The sequence below is a fragment of the Plodia interpunctella genome, chromosome 11 (genome assembly GCF_027563975.2).
Source record: "Plodia interpunctella isolate USDA-ARS_2022_Savannah chromosome 11, ilPloInte3.2, whole genome shotgun sequence".
NCBI classification, from domain to species: Eukaryota; Metazoa; Arthropoda; class Insecta; order Lepidoptera; family Pyralidae; genus Plodia; species Plodia interpunctella.
In genome coordinates this window covers 10,277,050-10,300,439 of record NC_071304.1, presented here as the reverse complement: position 1 = coordinate 10,300,439, position 23,390 = coordinate 10,277,050, and the positions used below count along the sequence as shown (strand labels likewise).

The following is a 23,390-nucleotide window of genomic DNA, read 5'->3' as shown; positions in this document are numbered from 1 at the left end:
TTCATCTAGTGCTCCATCATGTTTGCAATATTCGTCTTCGATTTTAATCACGTGTTTAACACAATTCTCCCATTTCTCTTTGGGATATTCAGCAAATAATCTCTCTAATATTTCTTTTTTCTGGTCCAAATTAGAGTCGATACTTTTTTGTGCTAATTGTCCTTTGATATCACCCCAGACCAACTCAATGGGGTTCAGGTCTGGGTGATATGGAGGCAAACGCAATACTTCGTGTCCGTTTCTTTTCAATACCTCGTCAATTTTGTAAATATCTTCTGTGAAATGGCTTTTAATTAATTTATATAAGTCATCTTTTCTAAGTTTTTCATCAAAAGGCACGTTATGTCGTCGTAGCCATTCTTGCATAGTTGGCTTGGTAGAAGCCATAGTTGGCTTTTTCTCTTCTCGAACCGAATGATAAGCTGCGTTGTCCATTACTATGACAGAATTTTGCGGTATATTAGGCATGAGCTTTTCATTTATCCATTTACTGAAATTTGCGAAATTCATAGAATCGTGATAATCACCTGTTTTACATTTGGATTTGAATATCACAAGGGCTCCGTCTACAAATCCAATTTGACCTCCACAATGTACGATGATCAAACGGTCCCCTTTACCAATATGAGATAGAACGCCAAGTTCATCCTTTGATTGCCAACATTTTGAAACGTTATGAGACGCGTTTACATAAGTTTCGTCAAGGTATAAAATATGTCTTCTTTCTCTACGATATTTTTTAATAGTATTTAGGTATTTCCACCTCCACGATGTGATATTTGGCTGTTCGATAAGGAGTTTCCTTTTAGATCCGCATTTCTTAAATTTAAAACCTAGATCATGTAATAATAGCCTTAAATATTCCCTGCCGCAGTGTAATATATTCTCTTCTCTAAGTACAGCGTTCAAAGTTTTCAGAGTAGGTATTTTTTTGAAAATTGTGTAAAACTGAGTGACTTTTCTTCTTACCACTCCTTTTGTGAAATCGTCTATTTCTACTCTTTTTCTACGAACCTGTTTTGGTTTTCTTGGTGATTTAAATCTCTCGTTGTCATTTAATGCTTTCCCTTGTTGTACAATTCTAGATACAGTCTTTTCTGATAATCCAGTAACTTCTGCTACAGTTTTATTTAAAGGTATATCTTGTTTATATTCATCAGAATTTGGGTCGAGTTTCTTTTTTCTAAAATATTCATATACGTTAAACGCCATTTGTTTGCACTGACTATTAATTCTATGTCCGAAAACATTTCGACTCATCTTGAGAATGTAATCTCATGTATAACTTTCACAAGGCGTCCGCAACTGTCAACACGTGTGATCGCTAACCGCGTAGCGAGCGAACTGAGTTTTTACAAGAATGCGCCCGCCGCCCGCACCTCTCTCGGTCCCCTTTGTCGTCGTACCCCCGCGCCCCTTGTACTCCGCGGGCGAGGACTCATTTAGGCGGTTCTACTATAAATGACTATTACTAAATGACTATCTGTATTGATACAGATACATTGTCACGTTTTTATCTACTACGGGGTATATAGAGCCCCAACTTGTGACCACATTTAGCTTTATGGTTCTTGGTGAAATTGAGATAAATAGCAGCTAAATTAATGATATGACTCCTTATAGAGAAGGTTGACGTAGAAAGCGGCTGAGATGATGATGACGATGATAGCAACTGACCTTATTAAATCGCTACAAAGAATCTTCAGTTCCCTTTCCCTTGATTAACTTTTACAATATCCAGTACAGGAGACACATTAGATTATCGTTTTCCAGATTACAGAATTACGGTATCAATATATCAACAATATTTAGTGTATTTTATGAAACTAGTCTGTATGTATGGCTGTTGTGCATGTACCTATAACCAAATGTATACAAAGACATTTGATTTGAGCCACAATCGTTAGACGAAGTAACAAAATAACGAAAATTATTTTCTCCATCACAAAGCGGTTCTATAAAAGTTCTCGCTGGGCGAACATCCTTGGCTCTTGGAATGGTTTTTCTGAATTTCGGAGAAAAACTCGACAGCCGGCACGTGTAGCGTAGTAAATAAAATGGGGGTGGGTTACTCGTGTCCCCCCACCCCTCCTCCCCTCTCCAAACCCCCGCCACAATTAGCTTAAGAAAATAAGAGATGGCGATGTTATAGGTCATTAGCTTTCGGTTACTTGCACGCTTATAAGAGCTATCCTTTTTAAGATTTTAATCTGTAATAAGTGTGTTTTATTGCTTTTTGGACTCCGTAAGGCAAAACAGAAAAAGGAAAACGTAAAAATTGTCAATGAAATCTGGAGTCGCTCTATAATACTATATTACATTTCACAAAGGAATTATGAATTTTACTTTATATGTATTGTATATTAAACCTTTGATAGGGTGAATATTTTTTTATATTCTACTCAGATTGAATTCGCAAGAGTGTCATTATTTGTGATACGAGTATGACATCGTAATAATAAACGTATATTTTCAATAATTAAACAGTTTTAAGTCTTCGCTATCGCATAAGGATTGTTCTGTAATGATAGTTGTGAGTAGTTGTTGTTGTAAATAAAAAAAAAACAGAAAATTACTTCTCAAAGTTTTCGACTTTGATCAGCCGTCGTGATAATAATATCTTGTCTACGTGTATTCGTAATATTCCTTGTGTATTGTTTGCACTTGTATATACAATCCTGCTAAGTATATAGTTAGCAGGATTTTATATTGTATACAATGTAATGCGAACAATGATTTAAATGTATATCTGTATAATCATATCACTTTAGGATCTTTAGATTAAACAGGTAAAATATAAATATTTATACACATAATATATAGCGTTCAGATTATATCGTTGCTAGCGAGACTAGTCTTATCTACGAACAGACGATAAGAGATAATATGTTTATAGATTTATTAAAATTCATTATAATACAGCTGAACAAAGATATATTAGAAAGCATTTATGTTTTTTCCAATTCAGATGAATATTTTGATTATTTGTTTTTAAAATTCAAATTCAAATCATTTATTCAGAAATTAGACCTTCACAGGCACTTTTTCTCGTCAATTTTTATATTTATAGTTATTTCTCACAAGCTACAAACTACTGGCATTTCGGAACGACCACTGCTGAGAAGAAATGCCGAAAGAAACTCATTTGAACAGGTGTTGGTCCCTATCATGCCAGATCGGCTTACTATTATTGTTTCTTACAATGTTTTTTTTTTCTAATAATAAATAAAAGTAATTAATGTACATAGTCAAAAAGTATATCAAAACGAACGGTTATGATTGTGATCCGAGTGCTGATTATAATATATATATATATATATATATATATATATATATATATACATACATATATATCGATGTGACACACAATGAACTTACATAAAAATATATGAGAAACGAGATGAACAGTTCCCTCTGGCAGCACCCGTTCACGAGTTGACGCATGGGACAGCCATCGCGTAGCTCAACCATAATAGAGGGAACCTCACGACCCGGCTCACGACGCCACCACCAGATTGACCATTTGAGTGAGCATGACACACTCGATTCCCATGACTTCATAATTACAAATTTTCTTCGTCGAAATAGAAGTATAATTCAGACACTTGAAGATCACAAATCACGTACATGTTTTACAAATAAAATTTTAATGTCACAATATATGAATTATTATAATAAAAATAAAAAATATGAATAAAATAATAAAAAACATTAAAATAAAAATTAGGAGATCATGTGTGGAGTGGCAAAGTTGTCGGGAGGATCCAAGCGTTTTTATCAGTCAAATAGGCGTTAATTGTGTAATACGCTTTATCCATTAAATTTTTCTTAACGTAAGTTTTAAATTTTTTCATTGGCAGATTAATAGCCTCTGCAGAGAGTTTATTGAATAATTTTACACTTTGACCAACGAAAGACCGCCGAACCTTTTTAAGCCAGAATCTGTTCATACAAAGTTTGTGCTTATTTCGAGTGTTTACACTATTTACTTCATTTAATTTTTTATATAAATGTAAATTAAATTTAACAAAAATAAGCACATCAAAGATATACTGAGATACAAAAGTGAGGATGTTAATTTATTTGAAGAGTTCTTGAAGAGAATCTCGAGGTTTTAATCCATAAATAAAACGAATAGCTCTTTTCTGTAATACAAAATTTTCCAATCTCAGCTGCGTTACCCCAAACTAATAGTCCGTAGGACATAATGCCATGAAAGTAGCTGAAATACACAAGTTTAGCTGTATCTATTGTTCGTACACTGTCTGATCCTTCTCACTGCAAAAGCCGTGATTTCAATATGTTTATCCCACTTTAATTTGTCGTCCACAGTGATGCCCAGGAACTTAGTACTATGTACCCATTCTAGAGCTTTACCATTTACTGTTAAAGGTATAACATTGTGCGAGTTATTTAAGAGAGAGAATTTAATACATTTTGTCTTCTCTGTATTTAGAGCTAAGTTGTTGGTTGTAAACCAGTTAAGCACTACCGACATGCTATTACTTATAAAGTTATAGTTTTCACTTTTTCTATCGACTTTCAATAATAAGGAATTCCGCAAATAGAACTACTTCGCATAAATGTTGGGCAAGGCATGGGAGGTCGTTTATATAAACCAAAAATAAAAAAGGACCGATAATGGAGCCTTGAGGTACGCCTATGTGAACAGGTGCACTATCGGAAGTTGTTTTGTTAATTTCTACTCTCTGTGTTCTATTATCTAGGAAAGACGAAAGAACACTAAGAGCCGTTATTAAAGACTATATTATGATAAGCAGTTTCATATTTCTGACAAATTTGGAATTATGAATAATGACAATGTAGGAATAGATAAATATTCCCGTTAAAATAATTATGAATTAGCAAACAAATCACCAACTCTAGCATTATCGTGATTGGCTCACCATCTGATCTTGTCTTCTTGTGAAGACAACCGCAAGGCACATGTTTTGTAACACGTGTTTAAAACATAATTGTGTTATTTATTCTGAGAACCGCCATGACATAGACCGAGTCCAATTTAAACTTGTGAACACGCCTTTAGATTGCAAAAACCGGCGCACGCGCCGCTCGGTCAGTGTGTGCGTAAAACCAGTCGCAGTTACGATGAAAAATCTGACTTTTTGCGGAAAAACCGTGCAATATTAGTCTTTAATACTTGCCGCGTGGTTAACGGTATGCAACATTGCAACTAGATAATTGTATCATTTATTTCCTGCTATTACATCATCGTAAACAATAATGCTCATATATATATATATATATATATATTTAACGTTTTAATTGTATGGAATATGACATGCATTCAAAACTTATTATTAACTTTATTGTGCATTTTATATCTAAAGATGTATTAATAAATGTTTAATGTTCGCAAGCTTCATTAGGTTACAGTATAATGTTAAAAAAACACACATGAAATGTCAAAAAAAATGTATAGAAATATGCTTAATTGGTATAAAAAGTATAAAATATATACTAACTTAAGCTAAAATACAAAAACTAAATACATCCACCGTGAGCATACAAAATAATGGAATGATAATACAATTTGAGAAAATTGATAACTCTCTTTAATTAAACGTTATTTTTTACAAATTGGTCCTGGTGGAGCGTTTGTACTGGGTTGTTTCTTATCATTAGTATAGCTTTTAGAACATAATTAGCGATACGTGACTCAATAAGTAATAAAATATAGTGCTTCACCTACAAGAACAAGGCTTTTAAATGTTTCTAAAAAAGCATACTGAGAAACAATACTACTCGACGCAGCAGTGGTTAAATTTGTAAAATACTTGCAAAGTCATTTTCTTACCGAATTTATTCGACAGCAGCGACGCCCTCTCCATTTTCATAATTTTAAATTTGGATACCTAATATTTTTTATAAATAAAAATATTTTTTAACTTGCCAGTAGCCATGCAGTGCGAATCTGCGAGTAATACTCGTTGTTGTGTGCGTGAGATGATTACGTGCATGTCTATGTGTATATATGTACGTGTTAGTGGGATCGGGGCTTCCCAACGTGCAAACTTTCAATTAGTCACTTGATTTTCGTGTCAATAAGCAAGGTTGCCCAAATGAATATGATATTAGGTATATCGTGTTAATTCATCGGATGTTAAAAGAACGTTTGAGATAAATTAGAGGAGCGTTCTACAGATACTTAGACTCCGCACGAGTACTGGAAGTATTGTATAATCTGTGGCACGAGCTACTAGTTACTATAAGGAAAATTTTATCGATTTGTTTAATCGATGCAATCGGAAAAATGTATTGTAATATCTATGGTTGTCTTAATGGTTGTTTCTGGTTATGACTTACTTGAGACTTAAGACGAAACGTGAGAATATTTTTGAGGATAATTCCTTATAGTGTAATAGTATATATGAATATATTTCGAAAAAAATAATCTTTAGTTTTTAGATACCAAATACAATATATAAGACAAATATATAAGACGACGTATTATTTTTGCCTTGAATTTTAGAATTCTTGATTACAACGGATATGACATTATGACATTCGCGGTTAGAATTAAAATATTACATAATATCCACGCTACTATTACCACTGTAGGAGGTTTATGTAAAACTTAACATTTATTTGACTGTACAACACACTATGTAAAATTATATATCATGCCGTTGGGTCATTGTACCATATGTGATGAGCGTTATCCTCTTAAAATATGCGAGAAAATTAAGTATAGGTCAACAGCACATGATCCTACCCAATTCATTACAAACTCGCCGCCATTACCGCAGCGCCATACCGATGCGCTGTTGACTGTACACATGTTAACAATAATTACATAGGTAATTTTTAAACATCAGTCATTTTAGAAATATAAGAAAGATATTCAAAAAGTTTAGGTTTTTTTCCTGTGACAGCATAATGAACAGATGTATTCGAAATGTGAGCGACAGAGACGGACGTATTATTTTCAAACTATTTGTCATCTGTCACAGAGATCTAACCACGTTTTGCAAATTATAACTATTAAATAGGTTCTATTCTCTCTCTAAAAAATGGATTGGCCATATATATGCAGGATGGATAATTCTCGACTGACTAAAAAAGTGACAGAGTGGATACCAAGAGATAGCAAAAGAAGCAGAGGAAGACCCAAAATGAGATGGAGAGATATTTTCGGCAAGAGGGTGGGGAAAGACTGGATGCAGAAAGCCAGAATAAGAAACGATTGGAAAGCTTTGCTACTACCTAAAAAAAAATAATTTTGACATATAAATAAATAAATAAATAAAAAGACGTTTAAAATAAAAAGATGACGAACTTCGATAGTTATATTTGAACGAAGTGATATTTGAATTTAAAAATCAAATTTCGACAAGAAAGAAGAAAACGGACTCTCGTGAAGAGATTCAACTGACCCAGCATTAATTTGATGTAAAACAACATGGTAGTAGAAATAAAGGGCTTTTTTATTTTTTATATTTTTTTATTTTATTTATTCTCTCTCTAACTGTATATATGAATTTAAAAAAAAACTTAATTTTTTATTTTTAGTCTAGTGACCTAGTAAATTCTTATATACAAAAGAAAGTTATAAATTGGCATCTAATATATCATGTTTATTGTTTCTTGAAACACATATTTGTTTCATAGAATTGTTTTTGTCTACACAAGTACCTGAATGGTAAGCAAGGTCGGACCGAACTGCTGGTTTTATGGTTGAGTTGCGTCATTTTAGCACAGATTATATAAAACGTGTTGAAGTCTGTTTGTAAGGATATGTAGTGAAATATGTAAATATTTATAACACTTATGTTTAAAAGATCGGTGTCTGTGGACTGAAAAAAATCAGTAATCATTGAAACGATTAATGATAATCAATATTACTTAATAATGAACAAGTCAGCCCCTCTTCAATTGCTGCGCCCCTAAGGGTCGTAATATTATTAATGCGAAAGGTCTGTCTGTTCCGCGTGTAGTTAAAGAACTCCATGCAAATATAGGCTACTTTTTTTCAAAAATCAACCCCTAAATGACTGGAATAGGGGCTGAAAGTTTGTATGAAAATCGTCTGTTCCGCTTTCGCAGATTCACGCGGGCGAAGCCGCGGATAAGAGAAAGAAGAAATATCTATAAAGAATAAAGAGTTGAGTACTGTGTATTAATGATCATCGCAATAATTTACTTGCCAAGATTTGTTGTTGTAATAGCTAGTATACTTATACAGACATAGGTAGGTAGCAGTACAGAGATTTTGCCAAAATCTAATGAAAAATATGTAAAAAAAAAAGAAACAGCCAGTCATTGACCCAAATACGTAAAAACAAAGTTGTGTCTTAGAATTGTTATAATGTGGAGGAAAATTAGCGAGAGTTCCATTCACAAGACTAGCGCAAACTAAACGCGCTGAAAACAAAAGCAAGCTAAGAAGAATCTCACAAAAGACGGTCCGGATGGAGGGCTTAGTAATCAATATAATAGAGCCACTATGTGCAAAAAATGTATAAGTATGTAATGTACACGCCAAGCGAATGTCGACCTTATCCCGGGAACTTAAGACACGTGTAGCACCACGAGGCCGCTCTAGTTATAAATAGATTTTTACGAAAAAGAAATGTTACAGCGGCTTGGTGCAAGATCCGCGCAGAGTAGCGAACGGTTTCAGAGTGAACATTTCTTCAAATTCAACTCAAAAACTGATGCATGGATTTTGATGCGGTTCTCAACAATAGATAGTGTGATTCCAGAGGTATAGGTGTATAATTTATTATCTTTTTATAAGAGCGACGCTGGAACGGGCTAAATTATAACTAAATAGCTAGAAAGTACGATTTTATTCAGCTAATATTTAAGGAAGATAATACTATTGCACAAAACATAATTATGTTTATGACTTACCCAGCGATAATATTGGTGAATGGTAAACAAAAGTTTAGGAGGAAACATAGGTACATACTTTATCAATTATACATTATTAAAAAACCCGAACCGCAATTATTATTGTCATAAATTAACGGATTGTTGACACCAATTTAACACCATTTTGTAATAAATATGGAATTTGTACAGTAACACGTAGGTGGAATGAAACTATACACGAATATGTCAGATTGTACGGTTTTAATTAGCGTTTCCCAACACTTCAATAATAATAACACTACTAATTGGACACAATAAACAAGCTTGTACTTATCGTTCATTGGCTGAGCAAGGACGCAATATGCCGATGATCGTCCACATTTAAATATTTTGTTTTAATTTCATTTTGGACTAATATCTAGTTAAAAAACAAAAATACCTAGCGTATTATAAGACTATCGTTTTATGATTTTAAAATGCAAATATTTATTAGTTTACGTATATCCTTATATATATTATAAAAAGAAGTCCACCTATCGCGTCTGTCTATCGTTAATATCAGTATCGGACAGATTTTTGTACGGTTTTCATCAATAGATTCTTGAGGAAGATTTAGGTGTTATGGTTGTATAAAGATATCGAAACATCGATTCAAATTGCGCATCGCATTTGATTTGCATAACAATGTGATATCCATAAAATTACGTCATTAAATTTCAACCTCCAAAATATGACGAAAAAGATGAACTAAAGCGGAATCTGTCCCAAACTAATCGCGTTCTAATTTCTCTGGACCACACTCACAGGCGCAATTAAGTCGCGTACACGAGCTGTTGGGGGGAGGGGGGCGCGCCCGGTGGGGGAAAAAATGCGTGGAAAGGGGGCAAGAAAAACGCGAAAAGCGGAAACAAGTTCCCGCGACACGTGACTGCTAGCTTCCCGGGAGCGTCGCCATGGCAACAGGCCGGGTTATTGCATCTTTTTCTCACTCGGCCTATTTGATCGTTGTTTTTGGTAAGTTTCGCGATTGGATGAGGCATTATTTTTATGAATATCGCATTCCCATGGATTTAGTAAGTACTTCGTACAACAGTACCTACTAATTCCGTGCGCATTCCAAATAGGTATATTACAGGCGTCAAAGATGGCCGACATGGGCCGCTACATATTTAAAATCACTTATTTTTAAAGAAAGAAAGAAAAAAATATTAACAAAAAATATGAGTATATACAAATTGGTGATAAAAGAAAAACCTAGCCTACATGTTTCACTATTTATGGGTAATTTTCGCTATTCACAACAATGTCTTTTATTAATGATATTATTTTTTACCGACTGATTAATATGGCATTAATATTAAGTGAGGCATCATCGCCGTCCTGTACCCTGAAATTTTCGCGTTTCATTTTCATGCATCAATCATAATTTACTATTGGATTTGGAAAAACTAAATTATTTAATTACATAAATAAGGAAAAGAAAACTGATATAATATTATTTTTTCCTTGTTATTTTGTTGTTAATCTTTGATGAAACTTATCTTGATAATTTAGAGTTATTATAATTTTTTCCTTTCAAGATATGGTGGCGGGAGATACTCAGAGCGTTTCCGCCGCTGCGGCCGCACTGTTCTAATTGACACTAAACTTCTATGTTCTATATATATACAAAAGCGAAAAATACTCACTCGAATAAAAATGTCAGTTATATTTTATCGCGTATTCTAAGACTGGTAAAATTTATTTATTACTATGATTTAAATTCGTATTCACATTTGTACACTTCTAGTCACAATCCTGCCTCATCTTCATGAGCTGAGTAGTTTTCGAGAATTCATTATCACGTGATCTTGTGTGAGAAGTGTACAAATGTGAATACGAATTTGAATCATATTAATAAATAAATTTTACAAGTCTTAGAATACGCGATAAAAGAATAACTGAAATTTAAATTTACATTCAATTTAAGAACTGAAATTCACGCGAACAAAGCCGCGGGCAAAAGCCAGTCTTACTTATATTGGTGAAGACTGTATGATAATCCGTGCAGTTGTTTTTGAGTTCATGGCAAACAGACAGACAGGCGCGGCAAAGGACTTTTATAATTTGTAAGGATAGTAAAGCAGTAAAGCCTTTAAAATTCAACAACAGAATAAGTACCTATGTAAACTAAAAATTAAGGTAATTTTCCTATGTTAAAGGTACGGGCATATTTTAAGAAGAGATGAAAATCACGACACTGAAAGGGCATTGAAGATGGAAGTAAAGGGTTCCAGGAGTAGAGGAAGACCTAAGAAGAAATGGATGGAGTGTGTCAAGGATAGTATGAACAGGAAAAGAGTATCAATGGATATGGCATATGACAGAACAAAATGGAAGGAACTTACATACTGTGCCGACCCCACATGAGTGGGATAAGGTCAAGAAATGTGCTGATGTAACATAAAGTACCTTTCACATAAGCTATCTAATAATACATGTTAGTTTTTTCAATTGATCTCGATCACTATGCGAATACATATAGTATTGAGAATCCAGCGATCCCTTCAGAAGTAGAGCTTCGCGTTGGTAGCAAATAAAGTACCTGTTTTTTTTTCTAATAAATTTTCCAATAATGAAATAAAACATGAAAATTAATAACCCTAATGCTATTAAATATAATACGATCGAAATTACGTTAAGTATAGACGAATTAACTGTAAAAAGAAAAATGTTTCTCAGAATAAACAAGCTGTGAGCCACGTGTAGCCCGGGAAGCCCGGCCTTGGGCGCGTGGCAACCCCCGATCACAAATATAAGGAGATATGTGTTATTTATTTTCTAAAAAAAAATCTTCGCTCAACAAATTCTTATTTATTCACAAGAAAAAAATTCTTGATTCACAATACAAGGTCTCGTTACACTTTGGAATTATTTATTTAGCAAATGGAAAATATCGATTTGAAAATATATAACATGATGATAAATCTGACTTGAGAACACTTTTGCGCGTCTAGTTTAAATGCGTGTGATATGCGTAGCTATATTATATACAATAGTACATTTTAATATACATAATTCCCTAAGTTAAGTTAATTTTGCTTATGATGTAGTATATGGAAAATTTATAATTATATTTATTAAAATATATAGAAGAGTTCTCTGTATTAGTCCAAGGTAATAATGTTTGTGAAAATATATTTTCAAAATAATAAGTACATTTTTTTGTATTAACTTATAAAAGCATGCTTTTAGAAACGACAACGGCTGAGACATTCTCCTCATATAAACGATACTTCTCACCAACAAACCTAACTAATAACGACCTTGGTGGCGCAGTGGTAAAGTTCTTGCCACTAAACCGAGAGGGTTCGATACCCGGTCGGATCATGATGGAAAACGATTTTTTTCTTGGGTCTTGGATGTTTATCTATATATGTATTTGTTATAAAATATAGTACCGTTGAGTTAGTATCCCATAACACAAGTTTCGAACTTACTTTGGGGCTAGCTCAATCTGTGTGGTTTGTCCTAATATATTTATTTATTTATTTAATATCGTACACATTTATACTTTTAGTAATTTTAGAGCGAACAATATCCACATCTTCATCATTTCGTGGTCAATGATGCGTAGCAACCCCGGAAGAAAGAAAAAATCTATACTAGTCGGTGCAAGGGCGGGGGGGCGCCCTAGTTGCTCCCTCAGCCCCTACATAACTATAAGTATATTATACTGTACAGCTTCTGAAAAAAGCGACGATAAATTGGTTGGTACAAGTTAGAAATGGCGCTTTATTACTTAGCGTCTAAAACATGTGATGCAAAAAAAAATAATTTAATTTTAGTTCAGTTCTTTTGTATTTTTATCTCCACACAATAACTAAAAGTATATTATAACTATATATAGCTATAATAGAACAGCTTCTGAAAAGAAACTGTGACGACAATTTTGGTTGCTACAAGTTGGCGAGGACTGTGACCTCAACATTTGTGTGCACTTCATGTATTAAATATACAGGGTTACTCGTATCAAACGCATAACCTCCTAAAGACTACTCGGGTACATCAAAACAAGCAACTTTTATTCTACTACTTTCCGTGATAGTTTGTTTTTCATATAAAAAAAATCTAATTTGCGATTCTACACATCTTAACACTATATAATAGCAGAGCAACACCAGACAGTAGCGTTATGTAGCGAAATCGAACATAGAGTTAACGTTTTATAGAAACGACATTAAAACTAATAAAAAAAAGGATTTTTTTTGTATTTAATACGTTTAGACAAAAGTCGTAGAACAAAAGATGTTGACTCTATGTACTTTATGCGCCTTTGGAAGGTCACGCGTTAGATACCAGTAAACCAGTATATTACACTATACAACTTCTGATAAAAAATAGCTTTGCTTTTGTTTATAAACGTTCATAACAAGTGGAGCTTCTGAATTAGATTTTAGAAATTTTTGAAAGTAATCTGTCACGAAGAAGTTTAAGTAAATTTTGATTTTCTTTAGGTTGTAACGATTATTTGATAGACTAATTAGAGTATTTCAACAAAAGTGGATTTATTACTTTTATGATATGTACTGTACAACTGTACACTGTAATGTAATGTTACTACGGTTGCGATTGGAGAGTCTCAGATCCAGACACTAAAATCATTTAATACCTTCGCCTCACAAAAAACTACAACAAAACGAATTTTAGGCAAAACTACTCACGATGGTTATTATCTTTGGAAGCAAAAAAATACGAGGTCGAGCAAAAAGTGATGTGGCTCGTATAATATTCTAGTATAATTCATGATCGAGACGGCAAAGAATTCATAATTGATTCATAATTTGATATGTTTGGGAAGATTCGTCAAATTTTACGATAAAATTTAAGAATGGCCCATATAATAATAAAAAACTGATACTATTCTTCAAAGTTATTATAATTTTATGAGGAAGTGTACTTTTAAAACATTCGTTTCATTCCACAATAACAACGAAGTATTAGACAGATGAAGTACCTATATGACGGTAGGGGGCTCTCAAATTACCTCTCTGGAATAGATAATTCAGGTCTAAAAAAGTATCCTAAATGGTATAAAAAGGTAGAAGTAGGATAAATTTTCGCCTTCAAAAGATTTCATATATACTATACTAGCTGACAGATTCACTTTTGGACTAACTATTAATTATAATTATATTTTTTACAAAAATGTCATTTTGGCCACAAGCTTTTACAGTCGTCAGAGAGATCTTGTGGCATTTAACGCCTAACAAAAACCTATGTTCGTGCTGTAAACGGTTGACGAGTTCCCTCTTAGCAAGCCGACCCTGGGTGCACCATCAGGCCATGCTTATCATAATAATGCAACTGAAAACTGAAGAGACGTTGGAAATTTCAACTCTGCGGGATAACAGGAAGTAGAAGAAATCTAACTTGCAGGATTTACAGACAGACAAGCAAAAAATCGGAACAAGTGAAATTGAATAAAACTTGTAATATATGTAATGAGAGTTTCGATACTTAGATTTCATACTTGTGTAGTTGGCATACGACTGCGATACTGTTCGTTGAATTTGAAAACCAATAAACACACACTTACACACGAAATTGATAAATATTCAATGACCCGTATACAATCGCAGCCGAGCCCAGAAAATACAAGCAAACCCGTCTTGCGAAACCTGTTCAATTTAACACATAAAAAACTTATTGATATTAAAAACCAGTTTTAGAATGTCATCAACCGGATTTGCCCGCATTTTTGTTATATTGATTAAAAGTCATAATTTTTGATGTTGTGACGATACGTTAAGTCGCTATCAAGATGGCGTAGGTCTGGGAAAAAGGATTTACACGAAACAGTATATCATAAATTGTTGCTTACACTTCATATATCGATCGATGCGTTTGACTGAACTTTTTCGATTGTGATTTTCTGTGAATGCAGAAACTGCGTATAAACAAAGCTAGGATTTCCCCGTTAACTGTATCACAAAGAACACTGTCTGCCGTGGATGGCGTCATTCTATGACTTGTTGGGAAATTTAAGGATCTTTCGACTTCGTGTCTAATTATGAAGAATACCTTATGATTTATTATTGCATTTTTCTATCAAAAAACTTAGTGTACTAGTAACAGTAGAGACTTGATAAATACTACAAGAAAATATTACTTTAGCGTTTTTTTTGCTACCAGGCAAGCAAACATATGCGGCCCATCTGGTGGTAAGTGGTTACCGAACCCTATGGACGCCTGCCTGCCAACAAAGAATGGACTAAGTTTGGCGGCAGTGGAACACATTGGCCTCCTTCAGATTGTGCTGCCTTTGCCGCTTTTAACATGATGAATTTGGCAAAAAATTACTATCCACATCAAATCCACTTTATTATTATCTTATCTATGAAGTTATATAGGTAATATGATAATATTTTTGCTGTTTTCATAACACATTTTAGTCCAATCCCTATTAGTTGCTTATAGCTTTCAATCACATAGTTATAATAATTAAAATGGCTGTCGATAAACGTCATCTGACGTGTTAATACATTGGTTTTTTAGGTAAATTACACGCCTATAAAAATTCTAGTAGTATCAGTGTATAATGTCCTAGTAACAATATTATTAACATAACGATTCGCAACCGGTTCGCCGTCAGACTTGTGGCAAAAACTGCATGAGCAAACAGGTACGGTCTGCAAATCAATATGCTTACTGACAAGTATTTTGAGGTCATTCGGGGCATCTGATCAGTCCCTTTAGGTGTTCTTCTTTTTAATTTGATTCCTTTCAAAATTCGATACAAATTGAACTTTATATCACTCATTCTCGCGCCATTTAGGCGTAAAAGTTTTTTTGGGTTGGGGACGGTAGTACCCATAAGGTAAAAAGGAAACTGGTAGGTAGACTGTAACATTTTTATAGAAGCTGATTTATGATACATTTTAATTTGTTGCCTTTGATTTAAGTTTGGGGGAGATGTTCAAGGAATCTGTTGTGAATGGCAAATTTTGTCACATTTTTTTGTTGTAACAAAACACTATTTTACGTACGTCCTTGCCTTGGATGATACATTGTTATTTATTTACTTTAAAATATTACAAATAGGTTAAATTAAGTAAAATACTGAATTAACAATAGCTGAAGACATTTCAATTAAACTATAGTCATCTCTCATAAATGTTGTAGATGTAGACACACCTACCAAAAATCTTGAACTTGTCTGCAAAGTAATTGAAGATAATAAACCTTATGATACAGGAGATAAGAGTTACATTGTTGTTGTATTTGAGCGTGGTAACGCAAGGTCGTAGACGAAACTGTAAAGGCAAGGTTAAGGTGATAAAAACTCTAGAGTAAGGTTTATGGTCGAAAGAGAATCGTCACAGTCATTAGCATACACGATAACTTTGGGATTTGAACAGGAAACTAGACGGTTGATGTAATCTTTGTTTACGTTTTTGTTGACAATTGTCAACTATTTAACTCTTTTAACTATATATTTGGATTTACAGATTCAATTGCTATAATATAAGTTATTGACTACAATAAGAAAATCAGTACACATTCACGTGATGGCGAAGATAGATATTAAAAATTCCTTAAACTGAAGTAACGTGCTAGAAACACGTGTCTCCGTCACGTTTCCAATATTTTTAGAAGAGTTATGTCTCTATTGATGCTAAATAAAGTATTTAATGAAACGAATAAATCTTTAGTTCAAATGAATGATTTAATGTAATGTCATGCGACAATGTAATGATTTTATGTGATAACCTTCGAAATAAGACATTTTTTATTACAAATCATCGCGATCATTAGGTATCATTCATGTAGATGAAATTGATAGTAATAATAGAAGATTGGTTTTCAGATTCTTCTTTTTTAATCGAAAAAGTAAACAAATTGTTAAATTAATTATCGAAAATGTAGACTACTAAGTAGCCACCATATTCGCCTTGTCATTGAACTTATTAAGGCTTCTATGATGCAGGAGGAGGGGAAGCAAGGACATGACAGAAGATGAGCTATGAAATGGTTGTCCCAGTAAAAAAATGTATTGGTCTAGAATTAAGTTCTTCAAGTAGTCTAGAAATAAGAGATATTTACAATGATGTAGTGGCAGAAATGGACTTCGACCTGTCTGTGGCAATTATCACCATTGTTGCAGGAACTCGCGGACCCAACACACGACTTGTTGATAACTTAATTGAAATTCTTTGCGAAATGCACTTTGGAACTTGAACAACTACTCAAACAGCCATGGTCAACGATGATGTTGCCCAATTTTTGAAAAAGACAACAAATAGTATATGATCATTTTTGCAAAATAAAGAAAACATTTTCACGTGAAGCTAATAAGTGAATACATCATTATGATATTCTGGAGTTAGAAACATTTTCTGTATATTATCCGATAATGATACGAATGATAAAGTTGATTATAATATTAAAAAACCTTTTCAACAACAAAGATAACAAAACTGGCAATTTTTTTCTAAGTTACTTATAAATTAAGTATTGCAAAAAGAGTAGCATGTGAAGACACTTTTCCTGAATGCATTGTTGTGAGACTTGATGAAATACTTGATGTAGGTCATGGAAGGAAAACCATTATCACTTCTTCAGGAAATGAGATCGTTTTATCAAAAAACACAAATGACTAAGCAACAATCTTTTGAGCTAATTTAACACATCCTCTCATTATCTATTGTAATTGTGAAATATTTTGGAACCTAGGTTAAATAAGTATTAAATAAGTGTCTAGGATTTCGATAGGTTAAATCAACAGTTAAACTTGGATTTAGATTAGTGTCTGTTAAGATTCTTAGCGGAATCAATAATGACATTTGGTTGTTTACATTTTAAAGACCTCATAATACAACTTTAATTTATGACTTTCTTTATCTAGACGATTTATACAAATGATGTTCAGACGAAATTAAATATAATATGTATTTTCTTTTTGTAATATGTAATGTAAATAACTAGATCAGTTTTTTTTAAATGAAGGTATTTTTGCATTTACTCTTGTTGACCTGTTTCAGGGATTTCTTCTTATATATATTCAAATGATCATCAGCAATAAAAACGTAGGTATTATTACTACCTGTTAATTACATACAGCCTTGGAGATAATCAGGCGGGCCATAACGATGCACAATCAATATAATTGCAGCTAGACTGATGTCTGATCGCCGTGTCAGGAGTAATCTGATTTTAATAACTACCGTTAATTACCTTGGGTCCAAGCTGCGAGCTTAAACTGGTTATCTGATACATTTCAAAGGGATATAATTAAATATATAATAATTATAACCAGAACAGCTATTTCTAATATATTTTTCGTAAAGTAAGTTCACAAAATTAACTTAATGAGATGACAAAAGATCAAAAATAAGGGATGCCAATTTGGGAACGTAGATCCCAGCTCCGACGCTGTATGGCGGTGGAAGGAAAAAAATTATAAACACTCTTATGTGAGAGAGAGACTTCTCCCACACAGATATTATTTATACGAACACGAAAAATGAGCATTTTTTTTGTCACAATAGTACAATTTGAATCTATGCTTGTAATATAAGAACCACAGATATGGTTCTTATTTATTGGCAACTTGCTAGGCCACTGCCCATTTAGAAAACAGTCAAGGTTCCACTTCAATACCACTGATGATGTTTATACTTATCGTATGAGCACTAACAAAAGCAGTTACTTCAAAAGTATCAAATAGTAAAATGGCTTATTGTCCGCGAGTGCTCCACCACGTGCCTCGGACGTGATAAATAAACGTATGAGCTATATACGAGATGAGACGAACGAATGGACCAGTCACGACGCTGTTTTTTGCACCGACTCAAGGTCTAGTTTGTTATTAAATAATTTTAATTGACATATAGATGCGGTTGAGTTTAAATCCTAGAAAACCATTCCTAGATAGATATACGGAACATTTTAATTAAAAAATTCAATAATGATGCTAGCTCGGCTGACTGTTTAGGATTGAAATTCAAAATTAACTCACCTAAATTTTCCCAATGAGTGGTCTTCCCATTTGATGATAGACGGGCAGTAGTCCGGGTCCAGTAGCAGATTCCGCAGAAATTCTGGAACGGAAACGCTGCGCGGACGCTTGCAGACCTTCCTCCCACTGCCTTTTGGCCTGCCCGGCGGTCTTTTGAACTGTTTGCGCTTGTCATCATCATCCAAAGATCTGTCACTTCCATAACCAGGAGACGCCGTGTCGGAACCAGGGAATGCATCTTCAGCGTCGTCGCTGGAATCGCAAGCGGCTATTAATAAATTACCATCATTAGGTCTGTAGTCAGAAGGGAATCTATGCTTGTGGTCCAAAGAATCTAGGTCAAGCACTTGAACTGCTTCGGAATGCTGATAGGGATCGCCTTCAGCATATCTAAAGAGAGACGACTCCCTCATCATTTCCTCATTGAGACGAATCTGGAGTTTGTTGAAAACTTCATCAGCTATTTGCCGGCTTTTCAACGTTTCAACACTGGGTGTCAACATCTTCTGTATAATGTCTTCTCTTTTTAATCCTCTGAGCACGATGCCGGGAATCCTGAAGTTGTCAAATGGAACGTCATATTCACTTATTCCAGCAAACTGCACGGTCTCGATCAGCCAGGAGATGGTGTCGTGATGGTTCCATTCGACGACGACTTTGTATCTCCAGTCATCTCTGTTCCACTCCCGGTGGGTGACCAAGTTGTGGTATACGTTTGTGGTGTTCTCGATCTCTGGCTCTGTATACGCATCGTAGGTGGGATTTGAGTAGTAGTTTCCGTAGATGAAGGTTCCCTTTTTGAACACTTCGAAGTCGGCGAGGCGGACGGGTTCGGGGGAGGTCGAGGAGAGATACATATCGCACATGTTTTGCTCGTAGGCGCGCGGGTGGTCTATCATGGCGGCGTGCGACGCGGCCGGAGGTTCGCGGCGGAATGACGTTGCCGCGGCCCACTCGCCTTATGACTATCGCCAAAGAGATAAACACGGGCATACTTCGTTTGTTTACAAGATGCGTTCGGAACTCGCTGTACATTAGGGCACACAATAGCTTATCATATCGAGTATATCGATGCGGCGATTAGCGCGAATCGAGTCGCATATAGGTCATTGTTATTTTTATCACCGAGTTCCTTTCGGGACTGCGCAACGCAACGCATTTGTATATTTAAAATTGAATAGTTTTATTGTCAAACATTATGTAATATCTGGAAGCTATATCCTCCTAGGTAGTACTTATAGTGTGGCATAATGTTCTTATTAAAAAACAAGGTTTCTGTTTAAATGTGTAAATTAATTAAAACTTCACCTGAACAAAATGTAAAGTTTCTTGCTAATCCACAATTCAATTAGTATTAATTTATTGATAAAATTAATACAGCTTTTCTGAACAGATAAATTAAAAGGAAAGTCTAAAACTAGATAAGAAATAAAAATATTTCCCTTTTTTATTTAGATGTAATTCAGTTGACTTGAAACATTACAACATTCTTTTTTTATAAAATCTAAAATATGAAATGAATAATTAACGAATTAAAGAATTAACCATTTGACCATGTACTTTATGTAGGTACTTTGTCATTCATACTATAACAAAAAATATGTGTAAGAAACAATAGCATGCATGATACCGATCAACGCTGTTTAAATTAGTTTCTTTCGAGAAATATTTCGAGATTTTGAATTATAATTTTGGCTCTCATCGCTCGTTGAACGTTTTCCCTATTACTCCCTCAGCCGTTGAGCGTCGGAGCCTAGGATGCTTCCTAATTATTCGACTGCACTTGTAATTATCTGGCCATGATGCTCAACATCCTTGACAAGCCAGCACTTCTTGAATTCGCTCCTCCTGCCAGGAACAGTATTTGCTCATTTTGCTCTAATTAAATAAATTATTATTAATTTCTCGTTATATTAATTATAATTATAGTTTATATGGATAATTGTGTTTTTAAATTTGCTTGAAAATTATGTTTTCCTCATGATAACTATGTTATTTATATACTCGGAAAATCTATACATTTTAATAGTATACATTGTTTTGAATAATCAATTTACTGTGTAATAATATATATCATCTAATATGTTATTTTTATATTTAGTCTAGCGACCGGTCCCGGCTTCATTCGGGTAAAACCATAAAAAAATATACAACCAAACATCCCTCAGGAATCACAGGTCGTTTGGTGAAAACCGTACAATAATCCATCATGTAGTTTTTGAGTTTATACAGACAGACAGATAGACCCCTCAGACTTCTTTTTATGACATGTAAGGATGTAAATAGCTGTTATGTCATTCGTGGCTTCATCCACGCAAAAGTAACAATTAATTATAATAGTAAAGTGGAACTATTTGCAAATTATATTTCCTCCCAAAATATCAAATCAAAGAAAGACTATCTATAATATCTATATTTACGCTGGCAATATTTAAAACTCTTTCGAACCGCCATATTATTTTTAAATTTATAAACTAGTTGACATTGTGTGATTCTAAAAAATTTTAATTACTTAAAACCACAATGAAACTAAGTTTAGGTACAATTTGGAAAAGTTTACATTTTTTCCAAAGTTTTCACAGGGATCAAGTGCAACAGTAGCAGCCACATAATTAAACAGAGATTTCTCAAAGCGTCATCTACATAGTATACAACAAAGTCGCTTCCCGGTTGCCTGTCTGTTCCTATGTATGCTTTGATCTCTAAAACTAAGCAACAGATTTTGATGCAGGTTTTTTTGATAGATAGTGTGATTTGCGAGGAAGAGCGGAGCCGAGCGGAGCGGAGCGGAGTGTCAGAGCGGTCCACTAGTGGCAAGATAAAATCGTCGAAATGGACAGAACAGGATAAAATGGATTTTATCGATTTTTAAAACGATTAAATGCCAATAAAATATAGTTAAATACAGGGAAAATATTTCAATTTCACTATCAATAACTCGGCAGTTTCCTCGAAACATTTAATTGTTAAATTTATTATAATTATACCTAATATTTTTGAATATTTTTATTTGCATAATGTATTTGCAATTGTGCAGTAATAGGTATTATAATTGTGCTCTTCTAGATATTCATTTATCTACCTCTAAGTTCCTAAGTTTCTTTCTTTTATTTTTATTTTTTTTTTTACATTTGTGAACAAAAAAATATCTAGTTGTCTAAAATCTTTAAATATTCTCATTTGTTTTTAAATTTATTATACATATATATATATTATTATTACAATTAATCTTCTTTTATATACAATTAAGTTTAAGGTTTTTTTTTAATTTAGTTAATGAGATTAATTTTCTTCTGAAAAAAGTTTTCAGTTAACGCCTGGTAACAAAAAAGAGCCAAAATTATTTTACGTTGTCAAGTACATAATGCTATGACAGAAATATATATTTAATCAGTTTTTGCTCCTATATGCTATTTCATATAATATAGGTACGTATCTATTTAACATGAAGGATTATTAAAAATGGTATCTCTGGTATCCCAGAGTTGGTTAAAGAAAGCGATGTAAGTCCTGTAACACGGTGGAGAGACGAACTAAGTTTAAAATTGGGACATAACCAATGATATACATAAACTTATGTATATTAAAAGCTTTTTTCTAAAATTTTCAAGTACTGTTGTGAACTGCTTCTGGCATGATAGGGACCAACACTGTTTAGATGAGTTTCTTTCGCCATTTCTTCTCAGCAGTGGTCGTTCTGAAATGCTAGTAGTTTGTAACTTTGGTAAATATAATTTAAGTAATTTAACTAATATTATAATTGCGAAAGTAAGTTTGTTTGTTTCTTTGTTACCTCTTCACGCTCAATCAATATTCTTGAAATTTTGCATACTTACATGTAATTTGAAGTATCTACGCAGAATGACATATGGTATCTTTCATCCCGGAAAAATAACTATTCCAGTGGGAAAATTACGCGGGCGAAGTCGCTAACAAAAGCTAGTCTAGAATATGACATGAAAAAGTGCCTGAGAAGGCCTAATTTCTGAATAAATGATTTGATTTGACCTAAGAGTGGCTTCGGACTGAGATCAATGGAGGCAGTTGGAGGAGACCTTTGCTAATAGGCACGACCAGCTCAGATATATTTAGGAAATATTTTCATTCGAAACTTGAGTTAAGCTCGGTAACAGAAGGCTAATTATTGTGATTATTAAAAAATATTATTTGATAACACGATCCAATTTTCGACTAGAACCAAATTTTAGATAGTATTTCTGACATGACGTAAGGCCGGGGAACGTTGTGGACGGAAATACCATGGTTGAAATTACCAGCGCCTGAGTCGACGACGCGTGCGTGCTGCCGCGCCCGTTGTGTACCCACGACTTAATGGTACAGTCCAACCCTGTGTCATTTAAAATTTGAAGTGTATAAATGCCTGTGAAGCTTAAATTTTTGAATAAACCATTATATCCTGCCAGATTTCAGGGTCGTGGCGAAATCTTCGATTTTGAACTCGCTTTTGTGCTCGCTTATACATATAGTCATTCTTATACGATATGTACAATAGTTTCCACAGTTAGATATAGTGTTCAATGAAACGACAGGT

The 23,390-nt window shown here is 33.8% G+C and overlaps 1 protein-coding gene across 1 annotated transcript in view; it reads right to left on the bottom strand.

The window, feature by feature from the left end:
- Positions 1-19,789, bottom strand: part of LOC128673405 (ETS-related transcription factor Elf-3-like) — a 38,511-nt gene extending 18,722 nt beyond the window's left edge. Inside the window, exon 1 of the mRNA XM_053751211.1 lies at positions 18,839-19,789. Within this exon, the coding sequence (XP_053607186.1) occupies positions 18,839-19,737 (899 nt within the window). The 5' untranslated portion in view covers positions 19,738-19,789. The remainder of the gene's footprint in view (positions 1-18,838) is intronic.
- Positions 19,790-23,390: the final 3,601 nt, after the last annotated feature.